This window comes from Erithacus rubecula, assembly GCF_903797595.1.
Source record: "Erithacus rubecula genome assembly, chromosome: 17".
NCBI lineage: Eukaryota > Metazoa > Chordata > Aves > Passeriformes > Muscicapidae > Erithacus > Erithacus rubecula.
The window spans coordinates 10,656,717-10,678,893 of NC_136669.1; the positions used below are offsets into that span (position 1 = coordinate 10,656,717).

At 48.6% G+C, this 22,177-nt stretch overlaps 1 protein-coding gene across 1 annotated transcript in view; it reads left to right on the plus strand.

The window, feature by feature from the left end:
- Positions 1-22,177, plus strand: part of CARHSP1 (calcium regulated heat stable protein 1) — a 35,038-nt gene that overhangs the window by 10,164 nt on the left and 2,697 nt on the right. The window contains exons 2-3 of the mRNA XM_079320799.1: positions 5,692-5,881; positions 11,520-11,642. Of these exons, the coding sequence (XP_079176925.1) occupies positions 5,712-5,881; positions 11,520-11,642 (293 nt within the window). The 5' untranslated portion in view covers positions 5,692-5,711. The remainder of the gene's footprint in view (positions 1-5,691; positions 5,882-11,519; positions 11,643-22,177) is intronic.

A 22,177-nucleotide genomic window follows, 5' to 3' on the forward strand; every position in this document is an offset into this window, starting at 1 on the left:
CTCCCTGCCATTCCCAGCCCTGTCCTGAGGAAGTTACCTCACCACTGGCTGCTGGAGTGTTCTGCTGCCACTGAAGCACTTTTTCACAAGAGGCAGGAGGGCACCTGGTCCTTCCCATGTGGTTGTGCACACTGAGCAAGCCCTGGTGCCTGCTGTCCCCATGGCAGCTGACAGCACACCTGGTTACAGCCTCCTCACCTGTGGGGGACCTGGCTAGCTCTGCTCCAGGCAGTCTGGAGGAACAAGTTTGTGAATCACCAATCATGGCAAATACTAGATTTCTGTGAGAGAGGATCCTGGTTCCTCTGTGTTTTTGATAAAATGAGCCACAGGGTATCACCATATATCCTTCAGTATAATCCTAAACCAGCTGAAACAAGTATTTGACCTGACTAACCACTCAGTTCCTTCACCCAAACATTTTTTTTGTTTTTCAAGTGCACCTATCAGCTGTCATGAACAGTGGAAAATATGGACTGCAGGAAGTCCTCATCTCTATCAAAGTGCTGTATAGGCTGCTAATGACTGAATTCCCTCTCAGTGGTCTCTGCTGTGCAGGGTGGGCTTGTGCTGCCCAGACAGCAATTCCTTCAGACACAGACTCTGCTCACTGCAGGAGCAGAAGGGCACCCCCAGCATCTGGGGACAAAGTGCTCAGTGCTGAGATTGATGGAAATTGCTGCTGCTGTTTGTAAACTAAACCCTCTTTCAATCCAAATTAATTTGTATGCTGAAACAAGCTATAGGAATTTTGTTTACCTTACAATTAGGCTTTAACAGGACATGGTTGGGCAATGCTTGGTCTCCACTAACAGACAAATCCCTGCAGTGTGTGGGCACTCCTCTGCAGCCTCCAAGAGCCCCATGTTTACACCATCATCCTCTGTGACATGTCACACACGTGTTGCAACTCCTCTGAGTTTCAGTGCTGATTGAGCTAGCAGGGTTGATTGTGGGGAGTTAGTCATGCAGTCTGAGCTGCAAGGGGAAGCTCAGAGTTTCATAACTGTGTTTTGTAAGGGCTTCACTCTGTGGTGCAGGGCAGTGCTGGGAGGCTCACCCTGCTGGGCTCCTGCTCTGCCAGGAAGGGCTTTGGAAAGGGCTCCAGGCAGGTGCTCAGGCACCTCAGAGAGGGAGCAGGGACTCCTGGTGCCTTTACTCTCTCAGTAGATGGGAGCAAGGGGCTGTGGATTTTCTTGCTGAGAGGTTTTCCAGGTGTCAGCAGAAGAGCAGGTGAGGGGTTTGTCTGCACAGCTTCCTTAGAGAAGGAAATAAATGTACAGAATACATCTGGACGCCAGGATGTTTGAAAATGAAAATTAAAAGATAAAAGTAAGAGGAGTTTATGGTGTTGTTTCTAAATCCAGGAAAAGCCCAGAAAACAAACAGATTTTCAGCTGTCTTTTAGACATACTTTTCAGATTCCTTTCAGAGATTGAAAGGAAAGAGAACTTGCAGAACCTGCATCTGAAAGCAGCTGCTCTTGGGGAGCTTTGTTCTGTCTTTGAGAAAAATCCTGTTTTCCAGGCAAATGTTGGCAGTGCTGTCCTGCTCACGGATCACTGTGGTACCATCTGAAGGCAGCTCCTCCACACAGGGCCATTTCTATACTTAGGAGGTCAGAAAGAGCATTTTCTCCATGCTGGAACACTGAAGGATGCAGAGCAACATTCCCTGGGGATGAGCTCTGTGCCTGCTCACTGGAGGAGTTGCAGTCTGTGATGTGAAAGAGAAACCATTCATAGATAGAGAGATTTCATGGGCTCTGTCACCCTGCCATCCCCAGGCATTTACACTAATTAAAAGTCAGACAAGATTTCTGTGATAGTGTTGTGCTCATCAGAAAGGATAACTTCCCCAAGCCTGCTATTTTTAGGGTATTCCTATGGGGCAGACTTTATGAGAAATAGGATATATAGATATATAGAGAAATTATGATGGCATTTATATACCCCCAACCTTATTACTTCAATAGCTTTTAAAGTTATTTTTCATGGAGAATTTCAGAAATTTCTCCTGCATGTATTGTGCTCTTTGTAGTTCACTTGCTACAGGTGCTTTGTAACACTTGTTACAGATGACATTTTAGGGTCTCTTTCTGCACACATTGGCCAATTTTTCTAAAAAAAGTATGGTAAAAAAATAAGATAGTTTTGCCTTGAAATGTTAAATTAATCTATTGTTTCCATGATGCTACTATAATTAATTTTATTTATATTCCAGTACAGTGCATTCCTAAACATAAACATTTTTTTTTAAACTCACATTGGAGAAAGATAAATGATGCATGTTGAAATATGGGGAGATTTCAGGGTGATGTGGCACGTGGCTGGAGTTTCCTGAAGAGCTGCAGACGTCAGCAGGGTACGTCATGCTGCATTCATTCTGTAAATCCCTGCAGGCACGTTTTGCTGGCTCAGGCAGCACAGAGATCCTGTCTGTGCTGTGCTGCTCTCTGGCCTGGCTGGGATCTCACACTGCTGCTTTCTGCAGTGCTGGCTGCCTTCAGGAGGTGCAGGGGGATGGATGGATGGATGGATGGATGGATGGATGGATGGATGGATGCTCCTGGCAGCTCGGGGTGGCTGCCTGGGGTTGGTACCCAGGGATGCTGCCCTTGCCATGGCCAAGAGAGAGGAGAATGGGCTGGAGGGACAGGGGAAAACCTGATGGAAGTGGGCTGGGTGATGTAGGGGGCTTCTGAGAGATTCAGGAGAGTGGGTTTGTTCAGCTAGTCAGAGTCAAAAAGAGAGGAAGGAATCAGTGGGTGCTGAGGAAGGGCTGGTAGCAGCCATCCACATCCTGGGGGTGATTCTTGATTTACAGGGAGTCAGTTCAGAACCAGCATAACATCTGGAAAACATCTCTGAAGGCTGCTGGTAGCTGCTTTAGGAAGACAAAGCATTTGTGAGGAGGTGGCTGAGAGGGCCAGGGTGTGGGTTTTGTTTTGTTTTGAGTTTTTGCTGAAGGCTTCCTGTGTCAACACTGCCCAGCCTCCGAGTGTCTGCAGCTGCCCTGGGGGGAGTGTCTGCTCCTGCAGGAGGGCTGCTAAGGGAAATGAGCTAATCCCTGCCTGAGCACCGTCAACAAGTGGCCAACCAGCAAGAACTGAAGCAGCCCAGCTGCACCTTGGTCTTTGTAAAGGTCCAGATGAGCTGATCTTCTGCTGAGGGTGGTGGGAGGCAGGAGCTGTGACATTTACCATGTGCTGCTGTGCACACATGGTGAAACTTGGTCCTTCAGGCTCCAATCCTTCTCACTGGGGCTGATTTTTGCAACTGTCAGAGAAGCCCAAGAGGCTGGGATGAGTCAGTGATGCATCATAGCATCCATACAGACTGGGGACAGCATCCCTGTGCTGTGCTGGGAGTGAATCAGGTGTGCCTGCCTGGCTGCCTCCAGCTGTGTGTTTGGGCCAGCTCCATGTCTGGGCCAGCTCTCACCCAGCTCTGAGCACAATGCAGGGCTCATTCAATAGAAGTGATGAGAGTCCAGCCTATTCACCTGCCTTTGCCGTGGGCAGAGAACAAAAAGGGTGTTTGTGAAATGGTACTGAATGTTCTACACCACTGCTTTATTTTGTGTTTATGGAGCAGAGGGCACCACAATAACATAAATGGGAACAATAGCATGTGGTAGCACACTTCTAACTCAATTTAGTCTTTTTAATTTGTAAATATTTTTGTGGTTCATCTGTGTTTTAAAGAAAGGAGGGAAAATTCTCCTGCCTCTCTAGCCTTGTTTGAGGAGGGGGACAGGAAGAACTCTGTGGTTGTATTGCAGTAGATGGGTGAATACTCTGCATTCTGCTTGTCACCTGACAAGTGGTTTATATTTAGATGAGGAGAGAAAGCATGTGATTCTGAAAGCTGCATTTTCACTTTGCAGAGGCCAAACAGCCTGTGTGTGCTGAGTTATCAGAATGAGGTTTTAATTGTTTGCTCTGATTTTTCCTGTGACTTACTAGGGCTATGGTTCTGCTGTGTTAAACACATTCCTTGAAAGCAAGCAGTCCAAAGGAGAGGTCTTTAGTAAATTGAGGCTTCCTCTGTACCAGCCAGTACAGCAAGTCTGTTTTGAGAAGGAGGAAGTCTGGAAAATCCAACCCTTTGTTGTTATCGTCTTGGTCTGAGCTGGGCACTGTTCTGTGACACTGGGCAGGGCATTAGCTCATGGGTGACAGATACCATCCATATTTGAAATGCCATCCCCAAAGCTGGGGTTTTGTCCTCAGCTGAGCTGTTCTTGAGAACAGTGAGGAAAGCTCAAGCTGGTAGAGGAGGGAGTATGACTGACTATTCACTTCTATCTCCTGAGCACCCTGAGCAATTAAAGACAAAAGCCTTTGTTCCCTGGTGACTTCATTCTTAAGAAGCCTTTTTAATTTTAGTCTTTATTTTCAGGAAGAAATAATATGGATTTGTCATTGACAAGAAGGCTGCATCTCTCAAATGTCATGTGAGGGATCCACTCCATAATTCATGGGCTGGGGAGTGTGGGTGTCAAGAGGAGGGTGTATAATGGATATGAGAGATTTCAGTTCAATTAAACTATTGGCCTTAAAGGCAGCTTTTCTTGCCTTCATGATATTTTCTTGACTCAGATCGCCACATTTTTTGCTAACTCACCCAGATAATCAGATATTTTTAGTCTTCTTAAGTAAGACTGTTGTGGGTTATTGGTTATTTTTGCACATCACCTTCCCCTTTTGGTGTGGATGGGGACTTGCATAGTAATATCAGAGCAGTGCCGATTATTTCCTCTTATTTCCACACTGCTGCTCTAAGCCATGCACTTGTGTGAGTGGAAGTGCTGCTGTTTCTGATCCTGTTCTTTGCATGGAGTTCTGCTTGTTGTGTGATAAGATGCATTGCTGTTGGTGTGCTGGGAAGGGATCTTCTCCCTCCTCTGCTGCAGGACCTGAACAAGAGCAAACCTGAGGCTGCTGAGGGTCTGAATGGAGATGATGTGGACTGTTATCCTCCTAGCTGGGAGGTTGTGGCAGACTCAGAGCTCCAAAGGGGATTGCTGGCTCTGCCAGATGTCCCCAGTGCCACTGAACCCCAGCTTGGGCTGTGCTCCTGCCCCAGGCAGAGTAAATCAGCTGGCCCAGCCTGGAATTAAGGAGCTCTGCTCTGATTCTCCTCTCACAGCCAAGCTGAAGGTGTTAAGAGCTGACAGAGCTGTGTTAATAAGTGAGCAGCAGCAGCAGAGTCATTGTGGTGATCACACAGCAAAACCAACCTGCAGCAGTGGAGGTGCAGCTTCATCTCAGCATTTCTTCTTCGAGGGCTTTTTTCTTGCAATGTGTGTGTGTGAGCAGCGCAGGAGCTGCTCTGTGCTGCCTGTGGTCACAGCCCATCCGCCTGGGAGGTGTGTGGGGCACACCAGGACCAAGAGCTGGGCTCAGCCTCCAGAGCCTGTGAGTGAGGCTGGAGTGAGCAAACCCATCAGCTGTGGAGTAATCTGTTTGCAGTGGAGCTTCCTCGCACAGCTGACAAAACTGTGACATTTACAAATAAATAAAGTGTACAAACCAGGAGCTCGCCGATACAGAGCTGCTGGTGGGAGCGTGTCCGTGTGTTCGTCTGCAGGAAGTGACTCACGCTCTTACAAAATCAGCTCTGCGAGTCCCGGGGACTTTTATGACAATTCCCATTCGGGCTAAATCTGCTCTCTCCCTCCCTGCAGGCTCCTCTCAGGCCTCGGGGATGTCCTCTGAGCCCTCCTCCTCCTCCTCGCAGTGCCCCGCCTCGCCGCCCTCGCCCGGCTCGCTGCACCTGCCCGAGAGCCGCCGGCCGCGGGAGCGCTCGCCCTCGCCCATGAGGGGCTACCTGATCCCCAGCCCCCTGCCCACCCGCCGCACCAGGACCTTCTCGGCGTGAGTGGGGGCCGTGGGGGTCCTGGGTGGGTGCTGGGGGTCCTGGGTGAGAGATGGGGGTCCTGGGTGGGTGCTGGGGGTCCTGAGTGAGAGCTGGGGGTCCTGAGTTGAGTGCAGGGGGTCCTGAGTGAGAGCTGAGTGTCCTGGGTGAGAGCTGGGGGTCCTGGGTGGGTGCTGGGATCCTGAGTGAGTGCTGGAGGTCCTGGGTGTGTGTGAGTGCTGGGCATTTTGAGTGAGTATCAGTGTGTGCTGGGGATCCTGAGTGAGTGCTGGGCATCCTGAGTGAGTATCAGTGTGTGCTGGGGATCCTGAGTGTGTGCTGGGCATCCTGAGTGAGTATCAGTGTGTGCTGGGCATCCTGAGTGAGTGTGAGTGAGTGCTGGGGATTCTGAGTGAGTGCTGGGGATCCTGAGTAAGTGTGAGTGGGTAATGAGCATTCTGATAGAGTATCAGTGAGTGCTGGGCATCCTGAGTGAGTATCAGTGTGTGCTGGGGATCCTGAGTGTGTGCTGGGCATCCTGAGTGAGTATCAGTGTGTGCTGGGCATCCTGAGTGAGTATCAGTGTGTGCTGGGGATCCTGAGTGAGTGTGAGTGAGTGCTGGGGATCCTGAGTGAGTGTGAGTGAGTGCTGGGGATCCTGAGTAAGTGTGAGTGGGTAATGAGCATTCTGATAGAGTATCAGTGAGTGTTGGGCATCCTGAGTGAGTGTCAGTGAGTGCTGGGGATCCTGAGTGAGTGTGAGTGAGTTCTGGGGGCTCTGAATGAGTGCTGGGCATTCTGAGTGAGTGTGAGTGAGTGCTGAGGTTCCTGAGTGCTGGGGATCCTGCTGCCATGGACATGGACACAGCCACAGCACAGCAAAGGGAGCTCTGGGGTGCAGGGGTGCTTGTATCTGAAGATGCTTTGCTGTGTTACTTCTCTCTAAGAAGTTCTGATGTCTTTAGACTTTTAGTCCAAATGTCCTGTGGTTTTTCAATGCTCTGCTTTAACAAAGGGAGTTCAGAGTCTCTTGGCTCTTTAACAGAAGAGTTTTACAGAGAGAGGAGAACACACCAAGGTTTTTCAAAGCAGAGTTCCTTGTCTGAGACTTTGCTTCTGAGACATTGGCTTGTGGCTTCCAGGACCAGTTCCTGTTGGTGTTTCCTTTTCAGATCCAGGGTTTTTTTTTTGGCATGGTCTCTTTTCTCACTGCCCCTGAAGCACTGGGCCAGACCTCACTGGAACTTGTACTTTTTTACTCCTGACACCTGTGCTAACCCCATCAAGATTACGTTTTAGAGATACTCCATCACTTTTCAGAGAAAAATGTTTCCTTGCTTCCTTTTCTTATTCAACTTTCATATCTTCATCTTAAGATTTCTCAAATAGACTTGCTAAAGAATATGCTGGTTATCAGGGTGTGACCCCTGGTCTGTTTCTCTAAGGTTTTCTCTATCAGATTTTCCATGAAATAAGGTAATATTTGCTGCTTTCTGTAGTTATTTGAGGTAGTGATCTTAGAGCAGAGCTGGCTTTCCCTGGGCTCTCCTGGGGCCCCGTGGTGCAGTTAGTACCTGTGCAAAGGGAATCCCTCCCAGAGCAGCAGCAGAGGCTGGTGTGGCCAGGTTTGGCCACTGCAGAGATTTCCCAGTGAGGGATGACCTGAAGAAGGCAATGTAGGTTTTTTTGTTCACCTCAGAGTGAATAATGTGAAGCTTCTTCCCCAGCCTTTTATTTCTGGGTTAGGCAGGTCTGGCAGGGCTGAATGAATGCAGTAAGATCTCAGCCCCACACCAGCCTGTTTTGGGCCACTTGCTCTGCTTGCTGTGCTTTTCCCCTTTTGCTTCTTGCAGTGTTATCCTGCTCTTCTCTTCCAGAGTTATTCATGTGGATTTAAATAATAACAGACTCACTGATGCTTTGTATTATTACTTCTGAATTCAAAATGAGGCAGAAGAGGAGCAGAAGAAAAGTTTGTATGTTGTCAGTTCCAAAAGGCTTCAAATGCCCTGAACTTCCTGATGGAAGCAGATTGCTAAAAAGGAATATAATTGACTTAATAATTGAGGTTGCCCTTGCAAAGCAAGTCCAAGCTAGCTTGTTTCAGTGCTGTGTTAATAATGAACTCTTTGTAAAATCTTTTCAGCTGTTAATCTTAGTTTGGTTCTTACAAAAAGAAAGAATTTGTTATTTGGCTTCCATAGTTCTTTAATCATTAATTAGTGTAGGAATCTTGCTGTATTTGTTTGCCCTGAAAACCAAAATAGCTCTGAATTTTTTGTGTATGTGTCCTCTTTAAACAAGAGGAGCTCTAGGTGTGCAGTTGTATAAAGAGATGAATTTGACAGGCAGTGGCTTATTATTCAGTGTTATTATTTAGTTTTGGTTCCCTAGAAGTGGGGGGCCTCATCCTCCACAGTGCCTTTATCTCTTTGAAAGATGCAATTGAACTTTAATAGCTTGTTTAGGACAGTGAGTGCTTTTCTGTGTAACAAGCACTTTTGAGGTCAGGTGTGTTGACAGCTTTATAGAGCTGGAAATGAAGTGATTTAATGAAGATTTATTTCTTTAGCACTTTCAAGTGCATTTCTTTATTGTTAGTTTGATTTAAGGAACAAAGCTGTTACCATGAAAAAATATATTTTATTTAGACTCCAGTAAAATTTAAACATTTGGGACAGTGATGTCCAAGTTGCTATGATGCATGTAACCAATGGTCATTGTGTTTGAAGAATTGCAAAAATCCTCTTCTAACATGGAGCCTACTGGATATTCCTGGCATGAAGAAGGTTATGATCTAGCAGTGCTCAGACTAAACCCCATAATATGTCTAAACCAGTTGGTTTTCATTAATGGAAATGTTTGAGTGAATTTGGATCCCTGGAAGTTGTACTCAGTGAATTTGATGGAGAAGAGGATTTAACCACACAGTTTTCAGTGTGGTGTCTGGAGGAAGATTTGGCACAGTGATGGAGCAGTTGAATTGACCTTATCACGCTTTACAACTCCCTGAACCTGGCTGTGCTCAGGTGGGGTTGGTCTCTTTCTCCAGGCAGCACTGACAGAACCAGAGGACACAGTCTCAAGCTGCACCAGGGGAGATATAGGTTGGATATTAGGGAAAAGATTTTCACTGAAAGAGTGATAAAGTACTGGAATGGTCTGCCCAGGTGGAGTCACCATCCCTGGATGTGTTCAGGAAAGGCTGGATCTGGCATTGGGTGCCATGGTTTATTTCAGGTGTTAAGGCATGGATTGCACTTGATGATCTTGAAGGTCTCTTCCAACCTCATGATTCTGTAATTCAAGCTGGCAACTGATGCCTTACAGTGCTAGCAAACATCACCTCCACCTCTGTGTCCCTTCCAAAGGTGCCAAGCAGAACAAGAGCAGGATATGAAGGGAGTGCAGGGCAGTGTGTGACAGTGCAGGGCAGTGTGTGACAGTGCAGTGTGTGACAGTGCAGGGCAGTGTGTGACAGTGCAGAGCAGTGTGTGACAATGCAGTGTGTGACAGTGCAGGGCAGTGTGTGACAGTGCAGTGTGTGACAGTGCAGGGCAGTGTGTGACAGTGCAGCGTGTGACAGTGCAGCGTGTGACAGTGCAGTGTGTGACAGTGCAGGGCAGTGTGTGACAGTGCAGCGTGTGACAGTGCAGAGCAGTGTGTGACAATGCAGTGTGTGACAGTGCAGCGTGTGACAGTGCAGAGCAGTGTGTGACAGTGCAGGGCAGTGTGTGACAGGGCAGGGCAGTGTGTGACAGTGCAGGGCAGTGTGTGACAGTGCAGAGCAGTGTGTGACAGTGCAGTGTGTGACAGTGCAGTGTGTGACAGTGCAGGGCAGTGTGTGACAGTGCAGGGCAGTGTGTGACAGTGCAGTGTGTGACAGTGCAGGGCAGTATGTGACAGTGCAGTGTGTGACAGTGCAGTGCAGTGTGTGACAGTGCAGAGCAGTGTGTGACAGTGCAGGGCAGTATGTGACAGGGCAGTGTGTGACAGTGCAGAGCAGTGTGTGACAGTGCAGCGTGTGACAGTGCAGTGTGTGACAGTGCAGGGCAGTGTGTGACAGTGCAGTGTGTGACAGTGCAGTGTGTGACAGTGCAGGGCAGTGTGTGACAGTGCAGGGCAGTGTGTGACAATGCAGGGCAGTGTGTGACAGTGCAGGGCAGTGTGTGACAATGCAGTGTGTGACAATGCAGGGCAGTGTGTGACAGTGCAGGGCAGTGTGTGACAGTGCAGTGTGTGACAGTGCAGTGTGTGACAGTGCAGGGCAGTGTGTGACAGTGCAGTGTGTGACAGTGCAGTGTGTGACAGTGCAGGGCAGTGTGTGACAATGCAGGGCAGTGTGTGACAATGCAGTGTGTGACAGTGCAGGGCAGTGTGTGACAGTGCAGAGCAGTGTGTGACAGTGCAGTGTGTGACAATGCAGGGCAGTGTGTGAAGGAAGTGCAGAGAAGCTGCTGCAGAGCAGTGTGCTGGCTGGGAGGGAGTGCCTGGCCCCTGTGCCTGTGCTGTGTGCCTGGTGGCCCTGCAGTGTGCCCAGCCTGAGTGTCCCTGTGCCCAGCCCGTGTCCATGTGCTGTGTTCCCGTGCCCAGCCCGTGTCCCTGTGTCTGTGTCCCTGTGCCCAGCCCGTGTCCCTGTGCCCGTGTCCCTGTGCCCGTGTCCCCATGCCCAGCCCGTGTCCCCATGCCCAGCCCGTGTCCCTGTGCCCGTGTCCCTGTGCCGTGTCCCCGTGCCCAGCCCATGTCCCTGTGCCCAGCCCATGTCCCTGTGCCTGTGTCCCTGTGCCCAGCCCGTGTACCTGTGCCATGTCCTCGTGCCCAGCCCTTGTCCCCGTGCCTGTGCTGTGTGCCTGATGCCCTGCAGTGTGCCCAGCCCATGTCCCCCTGTCCCTGTGCCGTGTTCCTATGCCTGTGTCCCTGTGCCCAGCCTGTGTCCCTGTCCCTGTGCCCGTGTCCCTGTGTCCGTGTCCCCATGCCCAGCCCGTGTCCCTGTGCCGTGTCCCTGTGCCCATGTCCCTGTGCCCGTGTCCCCGTGCCCAGCCCGTGTCCCTGTGCCGTGTCCCTGTGCCCAGCCCGTGTCCCTGTGCCGTGTCCCCATGCCCAGCCCGTGTCCCTGTGCCTGTCCCTGTGCCCAGCCCGTGTCCCTGTGCCCGTGTCCCTGTGCCTGTGTCCCTGTGCCGTGTCCCCATGCCCAGCCCGTGTCCCTGTGCCTGTCCCCGTGCCCAGCCCGTGTCCCTGTGCCTGTCCCTGTGCCCAGCCCATGTCCCTGTGCCCGTGTCCCTGTGCCTGTGTCCCTGTGCCGTGTCCCCATGCCCAGCCCGTGTCCCTGTGCCTGTCCCTGTGCCCAGCCCGTGTCCCTGTGCCCGTGTCCCCGTGCCCAGCCCGTGTCCCTGTGCCTGTCCCTGTGCCCAGCCCGTGTCCCTGTGCCCGTGTCCCCGTGCTCAGCCCGTGTCCCTGTGCCTGTCCCTGTGCCCAGCCCGTGTCCCTGTGCCCGTGTCCCCATGCCCAGCCCGTGTCCCTGTGCCTGTCCCTGTGCCCAGCCCGTGTCCCTGTGCCCGTGTCCCCGTGCCCAGCCCGTGTCCCTGTGCCCGTGTCCCTGTGCCCGTGTCCCTGTGCCTGTCCCCGTGCCCAGCCCGTGTCCCTGTGCCTGTCCTGCAGCACGGTGCGCGCCTCCGAGGGTCCCGTCTACAGAGGGGTCTGCAAGTGCTTCTGCCGCTCCAAGGGCCACGGCTTCATCACCCCCGCCGACGGGGGCCCCGACATCTTCGTGCACATCTCTGAGTGAGTTCTGCCTCTGTGCCCACGGGGATGCACTCTGCTCTGCCTGCCTCACCTGTGTGTCACACACCAGACTGGCTTATATCATCTGTCACCCTAACTCCAGCAAAGGAGTTGTGCAGATGTTACTGCCAGCATTAGATTATGCAGTTGTTTTCCTGTGTTATTATAAATCTGTAAAGTTAAAAACTAGAAGATGATACTTAAATCCCCTAGAATAAGCTATGAGTTTTGCCCAGACCCAGAAACTTGCATTCACCTGAAGTAAATATTCCATGTAGTGTCTAGTTTTAATGTAAAGATTTATAACACCAAAAATTCATTACTTTTACTTTGCACTGCTTGTACCATTATTAAACTAAAGGTTAGTTGCCTTTACTGTTGAAAAAAGTCACACTTTATTACTTCCTTGAATTTATCTAGCTTAGGTTGTGAGCAGTTTATAGTTAAAGCTTTCTCTGTTAAAAGGTTCATTAGTAGCTCTGCCCTTTTTGTCCTGAACACACTGAGAACCACCTCCTCTGAATTTACCTTTTGATAAACTAAGCTGATAAAGCTTTTTAAGTCCCTTGCTGAGAGTTTTTCTCCAGTCTAAGCCAGTCTTTGCAGCATACTTGGAAAAGAGACTGAAGAATTTACATTTTTTAGACTATACACTGTACACACGCCTTCAGTGTAAGGAAGTACAATCTCCTCCAGCTCTGCTCTGTTTCTCTTCCTGTACATCCCATAATCACATTAGCCCTTTATCCCCATCTTTGCAGAGTTGCTTACCTGCTGTGACCTCAGCATCCTCTGCAGAGTCAGTGTTGGGAGCAGCCCCAGACCCAGGCTGGCATTCCCAGCCGTGCTGCATCCCTGGCTCCTGGTTTGGCTGCAGAGCAGCACATCCCACTGGCCAGGCCCTGCCCAGGAATGCCAGCACAGCCCATGTCTGCCCTGCCCTCCTGTTTATGGCTTGGCTAATCTGCAGGGTTTCATGGCACATTTTAATATTTGTTCCTAGGTTGAGATGTTGACCAGCATTTGGGGTGTTGGTCTCTGAGGGTGTGTGTGCTCAGACTGCTCAATGTTTATTCTCCTGTAACCTCTTCTAGACCTATCAGCAGTTTTATTTTACCTGTTGTTCACAGTATTGAAGCTGTGTAATCCTTATTTGTTGTTCAGAGTGGTTATCCTGTGGTAAGTCAACAAAAGTCTTACCAAACCTACTCTCATTGCCCCAGCTGTCTTTCCTGGTTGTGTGTGCAGCTTGTCCTTGGAGAAGGAGCACTTGGCTTTCCTCCAAGTTCCTGGAATGTTACTGCACCATGGGCACTGACAACCCAAAGGTTTATTGGGCTCATGGGTGCAAATAGGCTCAGTGGTCTGACTTGTGTTCAACCCAAGGAAATGTCATTTAATATCTCTTTTTTGTATAATGTGAATGCACTATTTCTCCTCATTTCCCGAATAACTTAAAAATAGCATTTCCTATGTCACAATTAAAAAAATTTAACTGTGAACATCTAGTCTGACCTATACAGTTACTGATCAGCAGGGGTTTAGTTACAACAGCCTTCTTGCAGAAACATGAATTTTCAGCCTTCTAATGAATTCCTTTTAAAGAACTGTCTATTTTTGGTCCTGTTTTTTTCCCAGTACATTTTCTCTTCCAATTAGTTCAGTAAAATTTTCTTCAGTTATGTGGAATTATTCCTTTTAAAACTATGTAGATTACTTTTTGGTTGGGGTTGCTATTTTGTTTGCCTGCACAAAATGTGAACTGCTCTTTCAGGTTCCTATCCTATGGCCCAACACATCTTTCTGTCTTGGCCCAAACCCAGGATGTGATTCTGTGTGCACAAGGTGCTCCTGCCCTCAATTCCCCTGCAGTCAGTAGCAACTCCAGTGATGGTTTTTCTGTTTCCCTGTTTAACACTCCCATATGTCTCCTGTGCTGAAGTCCCAAATGAGATTACCAAAATAACTTTGTGTGCTGTGAGTTTTGGTGCTCATTGGAGGCCCCTGTGACAGGAGTCCCCTCTCGTGGGCTGTGCTGTTGGTGGATTGATCCCAGCTGCTCCCAAACTGCTCTGGCTGGGAGCCATCAATATTTCAGCTATATTTGGGCTACCATGCCCTCAATCTGCTGTGCCCCACTGCCTCCTTCCCAAAGCACCAGGGAATGAGCCACCAAGGCTGGAAAAGCTGGTGGCCAGCCACACTTCTGGAGGTGCTTTCAGTGTGTTTGTGCTGCTGGCACAGGAGCTTCTCTGCTCCCCCAGGCTGAGCCTGAGCCCAGCTCACAGCCCAGCTCACAGCCTGGCTCTCTGTTCTCAGCTGTGTCATTTCAGTGGTGCTCTCAGCAGAGCTCACTCAGCTCCATGTGCCCTGCTGCAGAATGCTGTGCTGTCCCTGCAGTGCAGCAGGAGCAGGTTGGAGGGATCTCCTGTCCACTGCTGGGAGGCTCCTGTGCCTTCCTGGCATTGGCTTTTCCCAAGCCATGGTCAGCAAAAAAAATGCACTGGCTCCCTGGATCTCTCCCTGCCATGAGCACACCTGGCTCTGAGCCCTTCCTGCTGCTTGCCTGACTTGGATTCCAGCATGGACCTTCACTCCCCTCCCTGCACAGCAGGCAAACCATGCCCTTCTTGTAGAAACCATGTGCTCAAAGAATCTCTTCCTTGCTCTTTCAGAAACATCTTAGCAAGGTTAGTTCCTGTGGATTGTGTAGGACTGAAGTGTTCTGTGTTTTTACAGCTTCTCTGGGTCAATTCTGTTCTCTTGAAGCCAACAGCACTTTTCCTGTAGTACCAGGAATAGGCCACTCTTAAATGTTTCACATGTAGGTACTGTCTCAGAGCTTCAGTTCAAAAATAGCTGATGTTTCTGCCTCAACCTGTTAGTGAAAAGTGCTATTATTGAAATACTGAAGGTTTCAGCACATTGTGTTCTTTAATTACTTAGATATATTTGAGTTGTTGGAAACAGCTTTTAGTGCTGGAGGGTGATGGTATCACTGCCTTAATTCTGATGCAAGGCAACACTGGAAGGACAAATTAGTAATGCCTTTCATTTCAGTTTATTTCACAGTCAATTTGATGGATTGCTCTTTATTAACTGGAATTGCTTTTTGTGGCAGCATTCTGTAACCTGCCTGTGGCTCAGGGGACTCCAGTGGCTCTGGTTTGCACAGTGTGAGTTTTGAGATCCTCCTTATGCTTATCAAGTGGGTTTTTTTGCACCTATTTATCCAGTTAAATCTGAATGTGAGAGAGATGTTAGTCTGTTCACTGTCTCAGTGTGGTATAGGCATCTACTCATGAAATGAAAGCAGATTGTTTTCCTGAATTCTTCCAAAAAGCTGGGATTTCAGGAACTTGGATAAAATGGTTATGCCAGTTATGCCAGTTTGGATTTGCTGAGATAGACTGCTCCTCTGTGCTCATCACTAAGCTGTGATGATTAGTGAGGGTTTTAAGCATTAGGACCAGCTGCCTATCTTGCAGATTATTATGATTTTCAATATCAACCTTTAATTGGAGGAATTAAATTATTTTCTTCCCTATGCTTTGAGGAGCTGTGAGGTTAAACCTTAGTGAAAATGTCTTCCATAAGATGGGATGTTTGTTTCCTGTTTGCTTCTTTATTTTTTGTAAGATAATAACACTTAGGGTGGCATTTCCTTTCTTAAGTGAGCATTAACCCAAAAATAAAGTCAAATGTATGTGGCATTCAAAAGCTTCACTTGATGCCTGCAAAATTTTCTGAGTATCTCTGCACAAATTTGGCCATGTACATGTTTTATTAGTGGAACCTGCAAAAAAGCTGCTTTATTGTGTTGGACTTGTGAGATGTGGGTTGAAATATGGGATGAGAGAATTGTTAGTTTAGGAAGGAACCTCTGGAGATCATCTAGAACAATGCCCTGCCAAGGCAGGGTCACCTAGATCAGGTTTCACAGGAATGCATCCAGGTGGGTTTGGGATGGCTCCAGAGAGGGAGAGTTCATCCCCTCCCTGGGCAGCCTGTTCCACTCACCTTTGACATAAATGATGGAGTGGAACCTCTTGTGCTTTGCTTTATGGCCATTGCTCCTTGTCCTGTTGAGAGTCTGGCATCCTCTCAAGATAATTAAATCCAATGAGATCCCCTCTCAGTCTTCTCTGGACTAAACAGGCCCAGCTCCTGCAGTTTCTCCTCAGAAGAGATGCTGCAGACCCCTCCCCATCTCTGTGGCCTCTGCTGGGTTCTCTCTGGGAGCTCCTGGTTCCAGTGCTGAGGAGCCAGAGCTGGGCACAGCCCTGCAGATGTGCATCCCTGGGGCTGAGCAGAGGGCAGGGTCCCCTCCCTGACCTGCTGGCCACACTCTGCCCTGTGCACCCCGGGGTCCCACTGGTGCTGCTGCCCCCAGGGCACACTGCTGGCTCATGCCAGCTCATCCCCAGCAGCACTCAGGTCCTGCTCTGCAGCCTGGTCTGTGTTTGGGGTTATCCCTGCCCAGCTGCAGAGCCCCCACTGCCCCTGCTGCCCCTCAGGAGCTCTGCTCTGCCTGCCTGCATGGCAGCACAGCTGCTGAAATTGCTTTTCTCTGCCTGGCTTTGTTCTAATGAGTGGCTCTGAAGGCTGCAGAGATGATTTGTTTTGGTGTTTGATGACACTTGGAGCCACTTCTCCTTTCTAACTGATTGGGTACAAGTGAGTCCTGCTTCCTCGTGCTGCAGGCAGCTCTCAGCTTGGGATAAATAGCTGTGCTGGGGAAATGTCAGGGCTCCTTGGGGTGATAAGGTTTTGTTTTTCTCAGATTCATACTTCACCCCTCTCTAGAACAAACACAAAATGTGCTTCCTGTAGTGAATACAAACCCCTAGCTGGCAAGCATGGAGGCAGAGGAGTTGCTGAGATAGTAATTCCAGATAACATCTTTGGAAAGCAGGAAGCAAAGGCAAATTCATTTGCCTGGAGTGAAATTTTTAAGAAGCCCATAATTACATTTTTAATAGCAAAATGACAACTGTTAATGCTTTCATTTCCACCAGCCTGTAAGATGATCCACCATCACCAAACTGCTGGTGGTGGTACAGCAGCAGTGACAGAGCTTTGCTCTCCTGTTTGCCTCCCCAGTGCATTTGGGAGTGGGCACACATGGAGATGGGTTTGTGCTCCAGGCTTTTGCATTTATCTAGGATTTGGCCTGAAGCCTGTGTGCCTGCAAGGGCAAGGAAGGAGGTGGCTCACCAGAGAGCAGTGATGGATGAATGACCACACTCTTGTTTTTTTTAAAGATTTTATTTTGCAAAAGCAGCATATTTAATGAGAGAGAAAAAACGTGTAGTGCTTGTGGGTTTTCTGCAGTTTGCCAGCCCTTGGCTCTGAAGGGGAAAATGCTGCATTGCAGAGAGGCCTGCAGGCTGTCCTTCAGGCTGCATTCCTGACCATGGGTGATGATGGCTCTGGAGAGGAGGCTGTGCTTCCCCAGGGACACTGACACACAGCACCTGAGCCTGCTGTGCTTACCTGTGAGCCCAGCTGTGTCCCTGTGCACTGAGGAGCTGGCTCTGAGCTGTTTGTGTCCATGGAGAGATCATCTTTCATGCTCCTTCCTTTCCTCTGATTTTCTGCCAGATCACTGTTTGGTGCAAAGCATTGATGCCACATCTCCTGGCTTCTCTCTGGTGCTGCTCCTCTGCTGGAGTGGAACAATATGGGTTGGAAATTACCTCATAATTCTAAATTATATGAGAGCTGATTCTGAGCTGAGAGAATGAACTTCTCTGGCTTTCCCATGAACTACCATTAAAACATTCCTGCTGACTGCAGCCCACTGCTCTGGGGATACTGGGAAGCCAAATCTCAGCTTTCTGATTGCCTTCAAAATGCTGGATGGCTTACATGCTTTGGACAGCACACATCCTTCCTGATGTGCTCCCTTTCTGATGCTGTGCTGCAGGGTGAAGTGTCTGAAATAAGGAGATTATATGGGGCAGGAAGGAGAGGCAGCAGAATTCCAGACCTTTCTCAAGAGGGGTTTGGAAACAAATAGAACATGGATAATCTTTTTCCTTAGGGTTCTCCACCCCCCCAGTTGGCTCAGAAAAGTCACTTTGCAGTGGTGCATGCAGAGAATCAGGTTGCTGCGGTTCATTGCTGTAGGTGAGTCTTGCCAGAGTCTTCCCCTAGATGATACAAGCTGCAGTAGGTGAGAGCAGGGCTGGCTCTCCATCAGCCAGGCAGGGGCACTGCAGGATGGGCTCAGTGCTCAGTGAGCACAGGGTGAGGCTGCCCTGGCCTTGGCTTTCCAGATGCACCCACTGGCTGGGACTGTGGCAGGACTGTGCAGGAGCAGGTGTCTCCTTTGTCTTTGAGCCCACACAGGCATCCTTGGGAAGCTCTCTGCTGTTCCTCACGGGGTGTGCTGTGCTGCCTGGGCTTGAATCAGCTGCTGGAAGTAGATGTGGAGCCACAACTATCCCTGGGTATTCAGGGCATTCAAACACCATGGCTCAGTGGAGAACTGGGTCAGAGGATGGTGCATCCACTGAACCAGGAGAGAAGTGCAGCTCCTGGAAATTTCCTCTGCAGCAGCACAGGGACCAGGGCAGTGCTGGAGCAGAGACCTTGGATATTGTACTGACTGCCACAAGTGTGGCTGGTGGGGAGGGCAGCCCTGCTGCTGCCAGCTCCATCAGGTCACTGATGGCTTTGCTGTTGGGTGCACAGGGCATGGCAGGGCACTTGGGATTAGTGACTCACAATGGTTCATTCTCTCTTGTACCTTGCTGCTAAAAAACCTCAGGCTTCTCAGACAAGTGTTGAGCTTTCAAATGAGCTTTCCCAGGAGGTCACAGAGCCCACTGCCCATGGAAGTGCTCCATGGTGTCACCCATGGCAGGCTTGGGGACCAGCAAGGCTTGGAATTCACTGAAACCCTTGCTCAAAAATGTTTCCACGTGATGTTGGCTTTGTCCCAGGAGGTTTAACCAGAGCCCTGTAATATGAATAGCAGCTGTGAGAAGGAAGAACTAGAACATTCCTTATTTAGGTAATTTCCTAATAACCTCCCTGTTCCCTAAAAATAGTGCAGGATAAAATGCTCCACCATACCAGACTGGCACTGAGCTGGGAAATGGGAGTTGCTGGATAATCTAAAACTCACTCTATTGTGTCTCACTCTATCAGGGAAGCATTTCCTATTTTTAGCTTGAATTTGAAGTTGTTGAAGTGTCTTAAGATTCCTGGGTATGCAGATATTCATTATTTTGAATTGAAAGTGTACTCCAATAGCAGTAGAAACCTCCACATTCCTCTAGATCAACATTTAATATATATGTAGTGTGAAAGTAAAAAAATACAGGTCTAAAATTATTTAATCAATATGTAACATCAAAAAGTCCACACTTGACTTCCTTTACCAAATTTTCCGGGTAACTTTCATTGTTCACAGAATGTCTGTTGGAGGCTGAGTCTGTTCCAAGAACTCTGTTTACTCTTTCTGATCTTTTCCAGTTTGTTTCCTGCCCAGTGCTTAAGGCAATTGCTTCCTGCTGGAGGATCTTCCCCCAGCTCTGTGTAGGGCTCTGCCTCCAGTGCCACCATCTCATCACCTTGAGTGCCATCACGTTGTATTTTCTGGGTGCCACCAGAAGCACTGCACAGTCTGGATGGTGTTTGTTTCAAGCATCACCTGTAGTGACAGCAGGGCTGGAGTAAGTCTGTCTGTCCCAGAAGCAGCTTTTGGTGGCAAGCACTGCCCAGGGGACACTGTTCACCCACAGGTCTGTTCAGGCTGAGGCCAGGACCTTTGTCCTCTTGCTTTTCATGGGGGCAGTGAGCTAATGATCTCACATTTGTTAGGCACCAAGGATAACTGTGATCACAAATCTGCAGGGGACAAAAGAATATCTGATCCGTGGGAGGAAAGTTTAAAGGCCAAAGCAGAAAATGGAATTGGAGATGTTTGTGTGGCCACAACCTTTATACACAGCTGTGCCTTGGTGGGGTAGGGCCAACTCAACAAGTGAGCAAAGAACAAAGTAGGGATCAGATGAAGCCATGCTGGGGTTGAATGAGGTTTTATCACAAGCTCCAGTCACTTGTAGTGTCAGCTTGGATAAGTAATGAAACCAAGAAAGGATCTGATGCTGTCAGCATAATGCTCAGCCCTGCAAGAAATGCTCTCTAGCAGAGAAAAGTGCACCTGTCTGCTCTGGGTAATGCTCAGGGCTCTGCACAGTCTGGGGATAATCTGATCTGCTCAGCAGAAGGAACATGAGTATTTAACCTCATGATTCAGCATGAGAAATGTGGGTCAACAAATATTTTTGTTATTTTTTTATTTTTCCATGGCAGACCAGGGCTGCATAGGCAGAGCCCCAGTCAGCACCAAGGGCAGATGATGTGGTGGCTGTCAGTGCCAGCTGAGTGTGTCCTGCAGTCTGGCCTTGGCTTCTGCTCCCCTGGCTGCAGTGTGTGCCATGTTCTGTGTGTGTATTCATTCACTTGGGCTTATTTCTTGGAACACCAAAATCACTTTGTTACCAGTGTACCTGCAGCACACATCTCACCAGAACCTGTCCAGCTACATATTCATATTTCAATTTTAAACAAAACATACCCTAACAAAACACCCATCTTTTTTAATGCTTAAGCTGTACTTCTTACTTGATTTTGACTATTCAAGTAGTCCCTACTTTATCTCCATTTTTCAGGAGCTTAAAACTTGTTTGTACTGGTGCTTCAGGAGACTGCAAATCCACTTCCCTTTTGCATTCACCACATTTACCTACTTCTGCAGAATTCAAATGTTTATTTTGTTAACCCTGGCTTATCCTGTTTTACAGGAGGTTTTAAAAAACATGTAATATTCCTGTTTGTTTAAAAAAAAAAAAAAAAAAAAAAAAAAAGATGTTTCAGCCAAACCTGAGATCCCTTCCTGGGCAGGGCATCCATTGGGTTTGGTGGCTGTGCAGTGTTCCTGCTCCCTGCAGGGCATGGCTGGAGCACCAAGGGGAAATCCTGCTTTAGTTTTAGTGGGTTTTAGCTAATCTATTTATTTATTTATTTATTTTTGTAACAAAGGCTCAAGGTTCTTCAAGATTCAAGAGGTTTCAGTAGGAAAGATGATGCCCTTTTTTTTTGATGTGCCATTCCTATTTTCACTTGTGGTTTGACTCTTTCAACCCTTTCCTGTGTCTCTTCTTGGGTCCTTATGTCCCATCATCAGGTTCCAGTAAATTCTTGCTGCAAATCTGCTGTTTCAAAGTCAGGGTAAACTTCTGGCTCTTTGGTGGCAGATTCCTTTGGGACTAGAAAAGGTGATTTTCTGCTCCTGGAAGGACAGTAAGGGTTGAGTGTGCAAATCCCTTCACATCTGAGAGCATCTTGAACCTGCTGGAGCTGGGGGAAGTGGGGCATGAATGGAGCAGTAAGTGGAGAGGACAGGCACAGCAAAGGTCAGATGTGGGAGCCTGAGCAGAGCCTGTCCAGTGAGATGCTGGGCTGGGCTGACAGGATGGCCTGGAGGCTTTGGAAGCAAATAAAGGTCAGTCAGATCAGCCTGTGTGGGTTGGAAAGGGCTGTCAGGTCTGATGAAGGAGGCTTTATCTTGATTTTTCTGTAAATATTTCTTCTGCCTTCAATTTGCTCCCATTTTCCCAAGCACTGCTCTGGAGGGTTCAGCTTAGGACGTGCCCTCCTGGGTCTGATTGCCACAGTCACAGGCAGCTCTGGAGCAGAGGCATTTCCAGGGAATAAAGTTTGAAGGACATGCATTTTAAGCCATGAGCCTTGGAACTGCCTTTAACTCCTCATAGCAGGTTTTAGATTCAGATTTAGATACAGAAGCATTTTCAATATCACGTTGATGCAATCAGTTAGCAAACAATGACTTTTCTTCTGAATTTCCCATGGGAGAAATCTTGATTTGGGGGTAATTTTTAGCTTCCCTTGTACATGGCTGGTTTCCCTGTCCTGCTCCTGGTTATGGGCTGCTCCTCCTCACCACAGCCTGGCTGCAGCTCCCTGAGCAGCACTTGCAGAGCAGGAGTCACCCAGGAGCCCTCAAAGGGGGAAGGCAGTGCTGGAGATGAAGCTGGAGATGTTTTGCAGAGCTGTGAGGAGAAGCAAACTCTGGTGTGAGGTTAGAACTGGCAGTAGGGGCCAGTGTATCCACCTCCTATCAGTCCTGCCAGTCTTTCCTGCAATAGAAAAGCATTAAGAATAATGGGTCACAAAATGAGAGGGGACATAAAGGGCACTGCTAAAATCAGAGATCCCTGCTGTTAACAGAAACATGGGGTAAAATTCCTGGGTGGGGTGAGCATGTGCTGTTAGAGAAGGCAAATGCCAAATTCAGTGCTGCACAACAAACTTCTGGCCTAGACCACTTTTATTTTCTTTTCTGGACCCAAATTTTACCTCCAGTGTAAGAGGAATTCACAAGCAAGTCACAGCAATTAGGCATTCAGTAGAATTTGTTATTAGTGTTGATCTGTTTCCAAATGCAGAATCTGCTGAGAAACACTGAAAACCATCAATGAGAGATGTAGAGCCCAGGC